The following is an 11,734-nucleotide window of genomic DNA, read 5'->3' as shown; positions in this document are numbered from 1 at the left end:
CTGTCCATGCTTTATATACCAGAAGGACCAGAATTGTTTTCTTTATCCAACAAGCCGGTAGCTGATTGCAAAATCACTACTGGTCTTCTCCCCTCCTCCCCCCCTTAATGTACTGTAGTGAAGAAAAAGATAAATCACCTAAGAAAATTCAGCATGCTGTATAAAAATTGACCACAGTTCACTAAATTTCACCAACATCAACATGCAAAAGGCTACCCTACACTCCCAAAGGTGGAAGAAAAACCCCTTATACTCAGTGGAACTTACTTATGAATCAATATGCTTTGAATTGGGATTCATATTCCATTAGCTTTAATTAGACTTTGACATGACTGAAGGATGATTTGTACATCGGGCAATGGAAAAATATGGATTATGCATGCCATCTCCCACCCACCCCCCATTTTTAGATCCAACAGAAGGGAAGAAATGTGTGGCAACAAGGAAACACATTCCCCATAAATGAGACCTTGCAACAGAAAGAAGCCCAAGTCATTCAAGCCTATTTGTTGCCACTTCCTTGAGCAGTACAAAGTAAACTTCACTAGCTCTTGCTGGATCACAGACAATAGCTTTAGAGACAGCTGCTATCGGCCTGATGCAAATTCTTCTCTTCATACAAACAATGTTCTTTTTGGTTTAGTCTGACATGTTGCGTACACAAATACACTACAGCAATATCTGGCTATGGCATTGGGAGTTTTTCTCCTGCACAATTGCCCTTGAGCTGCTTCTTCCGAATTATTCAAAAAGTAGTGACAAAATACAACATTTCATGACAAGTGTAAAGAATAAGATGATATTAAACATGAGATATAGCCCAACAGCTTTCAAAGTACAGGAGTCTTCCAATTAGAAACACATCAAAACATGATATGTTAATGGGAGTAACGTAACAACATTTCCAGGCAGACAAGTTCCATTGTATTCAGTGGGACTTGCAATGGAGAACAACCCAGGGTTCTGGTCCCTTGTGAGGCAAGAAGGCAGAAACTATAACCTTGACATGCTACATAGGGGTGGGCAAATGAATGGAAAGCAGGCAACCAATTCTATATGCAGAGCTACCTTGAAGGAAGTACATTTACTGTGCAATCCAAAAAGGGGTGGTGAAGCTACACTAGAAGTGGCGGAACAGTTGCTCTGGCACCTGTGACACAACTGTGCCTGTGCAAAGTGTCATGGACACTGGCACTGAGGGTTTTACCCTGGCAGCAGGGCACTGTGGAGCAGGAACTAGAAAATTTTCCTCAGTGTAATCTTTCCTGCACAACAGGAGGCTTCTCCAGCATTCCAGGGGCGATCCTGGGAGTGGAACCGATGCCCCCTATGCCAGTAGCTGACTTGTACCACACAAAGGCATAAGTTGGTCTTTCCAATGGTATTTTTAAAGCAACTGGAATTTTTTTAAATTCCCCCCACTTCTTGTGCTATCTGAAACTCCACTGGAGGAGGTACTCTACTACCCCACCCCGCCCTTTGCATTGGGCTGCCCATCATAGTGAAACTTACTTCTAAGTTAGCCAGTATAGGCTTAGGTGCTAAATTAGGCCTGCAGTATAACAGAAATTCACTCAGTCTAAGAAGTTCTCTCACAAGTCTAGTCTACATTTTTTCCCTAATCCCTAATGGAAGAAGCACTTGAGTGGCACCTGGAGCCCCTGTGCACTGGTAATTTGCAGTTTGTTAGAGTTGTGAAGATTGAAAATAAATTTAACAAAATAAAGTTGGACTTTTTCAAATAACGAAACACTAATCTATCAGCATTAAAGACTTTAGATGTTTAGAGGCATTGATAAATTATTACAAACCTAAATTGATAAATTATTACAAACCTAAAAAATCTGTGTCTCCACTACAAGCACAGTCTGTAACTAAATAATGTTCTCTTGAAGCATTCAATAGAATATGAAATGATGTAGCCACACTTTTTTTAACAAAAATGAGGCAGACAGCAGAGATATCTGTATACAAAAATCTCTTTTTAACATCCAGAATTTATAGCCTGCACAATTCAGAAAAAAATTCCAAGTCATATTAATAAGTTTATAGTTATTCTTTTTTCAAAAGTTTTTAAAAAGTTGATCTATAGGAGAAATAAAAACACCAAATCAGAATGCAAGAAAGAAGTTTTCTTTAAAAACACATATGATGCTCTCATTTACCCATCTAAAATGCTGCATTTTGATTCATCATTGGAAACAGGCCTCTTATGTGAGTCTCCTAAGAATACTGATTTGACAGCCATTTACTGAAGTCCACCAGGTTCTTGATGGGTCGCAGAACAAAGCTGAGGTGTGCTACATCAAACCTGGAGGCCATAGATTTGACAGGCCGAGTTTTTTTTTTTTAAAAAAAGATCAAAAATATTTTTGCCTAAATTTTATATTATATACACACAGAGAATGCACATATTAGAGTGTTGTGGGTTTTTCAGGTTGTATGGCTGTGTTCCAGTAGCATTTTCTCTTGACGTTTCGCCTGCATCTGTGGCTAGCATCTTCAAATACAGGTGAAACAGCAGGAGAAATGCTACTGGAAACACGACCATAGAACCTGGAAAACCCACAACATTCTAGTGATTCCAGCCATGAAAGCCTTCGACAATACAATGCATATATTGTTTTTGTTTGTGGTATCAAAAAGAGATAGACATATGAAAAAGCTATTATATACTTATTCAGCCTTAAGGCACTGTTCCACCCACTGATTGTTATAATGCTTCATGCTGTAGCAATGATATGATACATTTTGCAGAGAAACTGTTCCTTATCATCATAGTGTTAAAGGAAAATAGTGTTAAAATGGAAATATACTACAACTCAGAGCTATAGTAACTGCCAAATGAGGTTTGAAGGGTAACAAGCTCCTTAGCATTTATATGTTCCGTGGTTCAAAAAGGAATAGCTACTTACATTCTGTATTATGATACTTTAACCTTAGTATGTCACTCTCAGCCTGACATTGGCTGGGAAAGGTTGGAATATAAATCCAATAAAAATAAAATAAAAATAAATACTCCACTGAAAAGTGTGTCCTAACACAGATTTATTTTGCACAGGCATCAAAGCTTGTGTTGTATGAATTTAATAGCCACACCGATTCTTTGGATGACACAATGATGGGGACATCTTTCCTGAAAGTGTAAAAATGCATTGTATTTGCATGTAAATGAGTATGTAAAATAAAAGAAGCAGTTTTCTCAGTGAACCCACTGTGGATTTAAAAAATAGGGTGGCCACTTTTAATGATTTGTGGGCTTAGATTTTGGTTCATCATAGCTGGTTTGGTTAACCTTAATTTAAAAACAAAATGTTCAATGTGAAATTTGATAAGACAGAAGAAGCTAAATTAGTCATATTAGTATTTCGTGTCTGTATCTTTTTCTCTTTATAGCTGAGAATTAGCTACTACTTCCCATTGTCGGATGGAGATTGTTTTAACCTCAAAGTTATGACACTACCAGGAGTATGACCAATAGAAGAAGCTACCTTATCAATCACCTTTTCTCCAGGGATATTACAGTTTCTTTCTATCTTAGCATTTTGAACTATGTTGCCAACAATATTACATCCCCTAATGCTGTCTCTGAGTCTTGACTGTGCGTGGAACTGATTCCAGTATCAGAGTCTGTGTCGTTTATATCTAAATTAGTCACCTTAAGAAGAAGGTCTGTCCCTGTGAATGTCTTGGTGGTAAGTTCATTGCCATTTTCTTGTTCCTCACTGGATGGGTACCTGCACTCATTTTTCTCTTTAGCATACAGTGTATTAAGCTCTTCCACAAGAAGTTGATATTCCTTTTCCTTGTTTTGAAGCATCAAGTCTCTGTATTTTAGCTCCTGCTGTACACAGTTCAGTTGAGAATGGATCCTTAAAGCATCTTGCATGCTGTTATCCAGTTCACTCTTGACACTGTCTAAATCTAAATTTTCCATTTCACCCTTAAAGGCTTCCTCTGGCCACACATCTCCATTTGTTTTAGTCCCCTGAAGCTCCTGTTCAATTTCAACAGAGAGTTTTTCAATCAAAAACTTGTGATGTTTCAGTCCTTCTTCCACCTGTAATATCCCTTCACTTTTACATAGACTTTCCTGCCCCTGCTGATGGCTGTGAGGCAAATCCATTTGCTTTTCAGGATTATTAGAAGCCATTAAGTAAGATTTCTGAACGTAGTTTTCTCCCTCACTTTCAACCCAGTGGAGGTGGCATTTGGTTTCACACTTTTCAATTTCTAAATCTAGTTCCTGTATTCTGTTGATTTGCTGGTGAATTGTGTGATCTTGAGACAGGATCAAGTGTATGAGTGTTTCAATGTTATCCCTCTCTTGCAGAACTCCTTCCTGTTTAAGTTTTGCCAGTTTTCGGAAAGTTTTTCTGACAATCCTCTTTTGTTTGTCCATTGGCAACATCTTCATGTAATTTGCTGGACTAAGGTCCCATTGTCTTTCCAGACTGGGTATCATCTTAGCTTCAGCTGTCCTCCACAGTGGAAAGGGAAGGAAGGCATCTGACTTCACCAGCACAAACTGCAAATTAGTTTGTTCTTCCCCCCAGGCTTTCCAAAGTCTCAGCATTTTTGTCAGAGGTGGAAGGACCCGTTCTGAACCTCTCCATTTCTCTATTATGCAGTAGTCCTTGGGTTGTCCAAAGAGAAACCTCTTTTCTGAAAAAGAGGTTTGGTGCTCTTCAAGCAAAGCTTCAATTACATCAGTGCAAGTTGTGCGCTTTGTCAATCCACTGACAATTTTCTCTTCCTGGCAGACCCAGACTGTGATTTCTCGTTCACCAGTACCCATGTCTTTCACTGGAGATCTAGAATTTAAAAAGGAAAGATTATAGATGGATTGCATCTCTGTGACACTGATATTCATTTGTGATATTTAACATGTTTATCTCTAACAACATAAGACAACAATACTAAGAAAAATAGTGAATGATTTTTTTAAAAAAAACCAGATAATTGTGCTGAAATGCATGTCCATTAATACTTATCTCTATATCAAGTTACAAGAAGAAACTCCAGGCAGAAGTAACTTCTTTGTAGATGCCTGAAGAATTGTGCCTAGCACTTAGAATCTACCTACCAAGTAGTAACTACAACCTGCCATCAGCATATAGTAGAAACATGGAGGACATTAATGTGGGGCCATTTCCCACTTACCAATTGTTGTGGGCCAAAGGGCGTCTACTCCGCAGCTTTTGACCACGGAGTTGTTCCTCACATCATTTTGCTCTTCTGGAAATCTTCCCTAAAGAATGCGGGGTCAGAATTGCAGCGCTCCCCAAGAGCACATGTTCCGCAGCAATCGCAGCCATCAAAGGGCGGGTCTTTGTTTTGATTGGCTGGTGCGCCGTTTTGAAGGACGGACTCTTTTTTTTGTCATCAACACGTGCACACGTCATCATAACGTTGCCGGTCCACCTACTGTTCTGATTGGCTTGTTCCTTGCGGAGCACTAATATCTGCCAATGTTCCACACAACTCCAAAATGTTGCTCTTCCGACCAGGTCCAAAAGTGACATGCGCTAAGGGGGCGGAAGAGCACCAGAATCGGGGTGGCTGCGTTGCCGTTGCTGGTGCCGTGGGGAGTGCTGCAGAACCCCGGGTCATTTTGCCAGATTGGCCCGCAACAATTGGTAAGTGGGGAAAGGCCCCTAGTGGGAAAGGTATCTTGGAGTAAATGCCATAGTGTGTAACAGGTGCAGTCAAGGGAAAGCATGGCACATTTTACAGACACATTAATTTAAACAGAATTTGTAAAAGACCTGACGGATTCTTGCAAGAAAGGAAACCCTCCAAAAGGCCTTAGACTGAGAGGGGAGAACATTTCCTTCACACTTGCAGAAAATGTTTTTGACAACCCCAATCCTTACAGCATTTATACCTGCCTTACCTATAACTTTACAAAGGATTGCTTTTAAAAAGTTTTGATAACAGTCTCATTCTACATTGTTAAAAAATAACCACATAATCTCCAGCAAAATAATTATCATTAGCAATATTATATGCTCCACTTGGTGAAATTCAACTGCACAGCTACAGTTAATCGTTTTTGTGCCTTAAAGAACTTAGATGTGGTTCTCTTTTTTATTAAGGAATCATACAGAATAGTCTTGGGAATGATTCTAAGACTCTCCAAAAAGCTGTTCTCTCTAATAACAGGCTTAGATGAAATTGAGCAGACCTACAGGTGATTGTGAATAAACTGTGTGACTGACTGTATTTCCAAACATTACTGGGAATCCAATAAATGGTACAGCCACAATACTGTTAGAGATCCAAGTTTTCCAAAAATAATTCCTCTCCACCTCCAACCTCACTTCAAGGAGGAGTTGCATAAATCTACATCTGGAGTACAAAAGAATACAACTGAAATGTGTTGGCTCATTTGCTTTGAATAGCTTTTGCAGTGCTAAATGCAAGCAAAGTGTCTGTGTTACACATGTAGTCATTTTAGTGGACCCAACCACACCCCTTCTGAAAAACTTTGCTTCAGATCCACCCCATAACTATAATTGTTACAAGCTGTAGATAGGTCATTTTCAGGTACCTCCTTGTTTCATATAAATTGCATGTACTGCAGCGACACGGATGTTTACCACATATACAGAGTGGGGTGCCAGATTGAGATCCCTGAATTACCGAGGAACACATGCCAAATGGGACATATCTCCCCAATACACATACAAAGCACTTAAGGGACAATGTAGTGTAGTGGTTAAGAGCAATGGACACTAATTTGGAGAACCAAGTTTGATTTTCCACTCCTCACCATGGGCGGTTGGTGAACTGGATTTGCTTCCCCACTCCTCCACATGAAGCCTGCTCGATGATCTTGAACTAGTCAAAGTTCCTTGGAGCTCTTTCAGCCCCACCTACCTCACAAGGTGGCAGTTGTGGGGAAAGGGAGGGAGGGAGCAAGACGAGTATAAATTCAAACTCTTTCATCTACATGATGTATTTGCTAGAGGACAATCGTGCAAATGCAATTAATGTGTAAAGTATGGAGCTATTCTACACTGTCCCCATAATCATCAAATATTTATTTAGAAAATGTATAGGCCAAGTCTCCAGAGAAACTTCTTGAGATGGCTTACAAAGTAAAACATGGTAAAATCATAAAGCAGTTTAAAATCATTAACAGTCCAATCTATAGCTCCCAGTGGTGGGATGCAGCACTGCTGTGGCATCGGCCCACTGCCTCCAAGAGGACTTCTTGACAGCATGGGGAGGCAAAAAAACAAACAAAAAAGTCTCCTCCATTGAGCAATATGCCCAAAGCCCAGTGTCTTTATGGGCTGTATGTCTAAGTCCAAGGCCTTGCCCCAGTATTCCAGTAGGCAAAGGTCAGGTGGAAGCTGATTAATGTTGGCTCTGACCCCTGATCACACCTTCAGAATGCCCTTAGCCATGCTGGCGCAGCATCTCACAGTGATGGGGCTGGGGCATGGTAGCTGCTTCTGGGATAAGGCACTGCGGAGCCACACAGCTGCTGGGCATCCATATATGTCATCCCGCTGCTGGGGCATGTGTCTCTTGTGCCAGTGGGGTGGGCACCAGCACAAGGCTGTGCCAGATCCAGAGGCAAGTCGCCTCCCCTAGATTAGGTTGCTCATATAATAAACTATTAAAATACAAACTTTAATAAAATGGGACCAAGACATTATAAAACACTTAGAAGCCTAAAATGATTCTTACAAAACCACCCCTGGGCTTTCAGATGGCACTAAAAGCAATTTTAAAATATCATCCTCTTAATTAAAAGCCAGGGGAAATGAGATGTTTTGGTCTGATGCCTGAAAGAGCACCAGGTGAACCTTAAGGGGATGTGCAGTCCATGGGAATGTGCAGTCCATGCAACCACTGAAAAAAGCCCTTTCTTAGGTTGCCACCCACCTCACCTCTGCAGATGGGAGCCCAGTGCAGGGTTGATAAGTATGAGAAGAAACAGTTCTTCAAGCACCTTGGTACCAAGTCATTTAAAGGTAAGACACAACACTTTGAACTGAGTTGGTTCTTGAGTTTACATTTCACTTTCTATCACATTAATGCTTAGATCTCTGTGGAATTACCTGCAGTGGTAACTTTCCATTTCAACTAGTGACTGTGAAAACCAGTGGTAGAGCTATAAGGGGATGGGAGGGAGGGGTGCGCCGTGCACCGAGTGCACACCGGTAGGTGCAGAAAATCGCCCCGCCCCAATCTCTGTGCCCTCTGTAATTATGCCGGTGGACGCATAACACCATTTGCACGGTCTCGTGTGGGCAGTGCTGAGGTTGCTGCGACTTGCAGAGGTGGCTCTGCATGGAGCCGCCTGCAGGTTGTCCCGTTCACCTACCTCTCCTCCCTGTGCAGCTCTGGACGGCTGGAGGGACACACCCACGCTGCCCTCTGACCTCCAGGGGTTGAAGGGCAATGTGGAGGTGTCCCTCCAGCTGTCCAGAGCTGTGCAGGGAGGAGAGGCAGGTGAATGGAAACACCGGAGGGGCCAAAAGCAGCACCCTCATGCCGGTGCGCTTCAAACTGCGCCAGTGGGAAGATGCCACTTTTGAAAAAACTCTCTCAGGGAGCGAGTTTCAAAAGTGGCATTTTCGCACCGGTCCGGGGTGAGTGGGTGGAAGACTACAGGTGGGTGACAAAATTATAAAACACTGTAATAAAAGCCCAGCATAATGAATATACTAAACAATGCAACCAAACTGGATTATGCAATGAAATAAAACAATATAATACAACCAATAAACTTGATTAGCTTATGAGCATGAATTCCAAACATGGGAAGGGACAAATGGTCAAAGTAAGATCAAATGGTATTTCTTTTGAATGTGTTACTGGATACAAAGTAAATATCTGCCACCTTTCAGTTTACATAGTTCTAGAGGTGAACTGCAATGGAATTTTTAACTTTAACTGGCAGTTAAAGCTAAAGTAATACATGAACAGAAGATTGCAAAAGAGGTCAGAAATAAAATGTCAACAAACCCTGAACTGTATGTTTATTTTAAAATAGCAGCATGAACACTCACACTGGAGCCAAGCTTTATTAACAATGCTAAAATAATTTACAGCGACAATAAAAAAGCAAAGAAATCTATTAGCATTACAGATATTAACACCACACTTATCAGGTACAACCTAAAGTATTACATGGAAGTATGCCAGGTGCTGATAAAAATGAAAAGGAATAGTCTGCCAGAAAATATCCAGCGGCAGCTCTGTTGAATGAAGTGCCACTAAGAAGTCCATTTGTTTTAGCCCCGCTATACAAATGGGACCACCTCATTCCAGAAAAACAGTAGGCATTCCTCTGCTATGTTAGAAAGGAAGATCAAAAGGTTTTTTCGCAAAAGTTTCTTATACTGCTACAGGAAATAGTAAAGACCTCCAACAAAGTGATTTTTAAAGCAGATCAAACAACTGTGTCAAGAACAGAGTTTTCAATGGCCAATAGCCATGATGGCTAAACAGAAATTCTATTTCACCAGCTGCTGAACACCAGCTGCTAGACAGCAAGAAAAGGTTTTGGCTTGTATGCCCCTGCTTGCGAGTATCTGTACCATTTGGTTGGATAGTAGGATACGAGAAAAGATAGCCCATTGTTCTGATCCAGCAGGGTTCTCCCAAGATGTGGCCAATGGTCATATGCCACTTAATATAAGTCACCACATTGGTTCTGGAAACCTTGGAAGATACATGCAGGATTCTCTAAATAGCAGCACTTTAAAATTTTCGGGGGAGGGGGGGGATCTAGCCATCCTCCAATGAGCTTTCTCCAAGCCAAAGAAAGCTTTCTCTCAAATAAGTGGTTCTTCCAGCCACTTAAGTAGGAGGAAGGATTCAAACTTTGCTCAGTGGCGTAATAGGACAGAATGGTAGGACCCACCCCTGTAATTTTCAGTTATAGAGAATATAAGTTTTTCAATTTATTTAGCATTTTTATTCTGCAAGAAAGCAAGCAAGAAAGAATATTTTAATCAAAATTAGCATTTTAAAACGTCTAACGTAACTTACAGCCTTAAATTAATTCAGCATGCACTACTTTTCCAAGCTTAAATCAATTCAATGAAATAGATAATACTATATAACCCCCCAAAAGGCATATTAATAAGGAACTCTTTCTCTAGCTTTGATTTATTCATAATTAATTTAATTATAATTTATTGATAATTTATTTATTAATAAGCTATATTTAAATAGTCAAACAATAAAGATTAAAAATCTGTACTCTCATAAGTCTAGCAAATCAAATACCACAAAAGCATACATAACTGTTCCAGCTATTAATTTATCTCACAGAATTCCTTGGACTTTGAAATGTTTTCGAGTGAAAATTTATTTTTATTTTATTTATTTATTTATTATTTCGATTTTTATACCGCCCCGTCCCCGAGTAAAATACTTTAGTAACAAACTTTAATAACACATTAATAACGACAACTTATATATAAAACAGCGAGTGAGGCAACAGATAAAAATAGTGAATGAAAATAGCAGTCAATTATGAGACAGAAGCACAGTATCACTTTCTTATATTAGCAGGTTTGACTTTGAAGTGCGACATACTTTTAAGGATATGTGAGCATGTGAAATTCTTAAATAGCTTTTTATGAAGAAAAACAGGATCAAGGACCTAGAAAGGTTGTAGAATCTCCTTCGTGAAAATAGCTAAGCAAGAGATGGGCATATATGGGTCAGGAAATGTTTTATACAGAGGATATCCTGCTTCAGGGCAGAGGTCTGAGCCAGATGATTCACTAGTCCCTTCCAGGCTTAGAATTCTATGATTACATGCTATCTCAAAGCAGCACATCCTAAATAAACGTGGATGTTTATCATGATTTACTTCAGTTGTACTTTGTCTTCACTTTTAAATTTTCATAAACAAATTCAAGTTAAAGAGTAAAGCACTCACAACACAATTGATCAAATTAAATCCACATAGAGAAAAGATTGCCTATGCCACCACTGAGTTCTAATTAAGAACTTACGCTCCAAACTGCAGTTGTATGTTCAGTTCTCAGCTCATTTATGAGACTCTTGGCTGTACTCAGACAAACCACTCCTTTCCAGCCATTCTTCCTCCCAATGTGTCATAACAGCATGAAACAAACACTAAATATGATTATGATACAAATTATTAATTGCACTAAAGAATCACCAAGGTCTGCCTCTGCAGACAGAGAAGATTAGAATATTCACTAATGAGAACTGACACTCCAGAACCTTGAAGTCTCCCACACCCTCAGACTGAACAATGTAAACAGAAGATCATTCAGGGAAAAAGCTGACCTTGTTTATCAGACACCAAGATAAGAACAGTGGCTCTCCAAAAGTAGGCTTGCCTCTCTCTCAGGAATAAAGTATGCAACAACAACTAATTTTGTTAAGTGTAAGGAACATTTGTATTCAAATCTGGATTTGAAATTCTAGGTCTTTTATAATTGCAGAGCCTTTTCGACATTACCTTCAGAAAGTCACTTTTCTGCGACTGTCACAAGGCTGGATACCATTTAAATTACCCTGCTAGCCAGTGCTGACTCTGTTGTTCAGGTTCACAGCCCAAAGGTGCAAGATCCACATATAGAAAGAATATTTCCCACACAGCTAAGGTGAATTTTAAAGAGCCCCTCACCTCAGGTTCTTCCTCAATTTACATATAGTACAAAATGCACAAGTTGTATTTTCTCTTGTTATGCTTCTGCTATAATATTGGAGTGTGACCGAGAGTAAG

At 39.9% G+C, this 11,734-nt stretch overlaps 1 protein-coding gene across 1 annotated transcript in view; it reads right to left on the bottom strand.

Moving 5' to 3' along the window:
* Nucleotides 1–2,525: 2,525 nt before the first annotated feature.
* Nucleotides 2,526–11,734, bottom strand: part of RASSF9 (Ras association domain family member 9) — a 49,670-nt gene continuing 40,461 nt past the window's right edge. Inside the window, exon 2 of the mRNA XM_048502124.1 lies at nt 2,526–4,814. Coding sequence (XP_048358081.1) covers nt 3,551–4,814 — 1,264 coding nt within the window. The 3' untranslated portion in view covers nt 2,526–3,550. The remainder of the gene's footprint in view (nt 4,815–11,734) is intronic.

This window comes from Sphaerodactylus townsendi, linkage group LG06, assembly GCF_021028975.2.
Source record: "Sphaerodactylus townsendi isolate TG3544 linkage group LG06, MPM_Stown_v2.3, whole genome shotgun sequence".
Classification (NCBI taxonomy): Eukaryota; Metazoa; Chordata; class Lepidosauria; order Squamata; family Sphaerodactylidae; genus Sphaerodactylus; species Sphaerodactylus townsendi.
The sequence above is the reverse complement of the archived record's forward strand: the minus strand, read 5'-3'. Positions and strand labels throughout refer to the sequence as shown.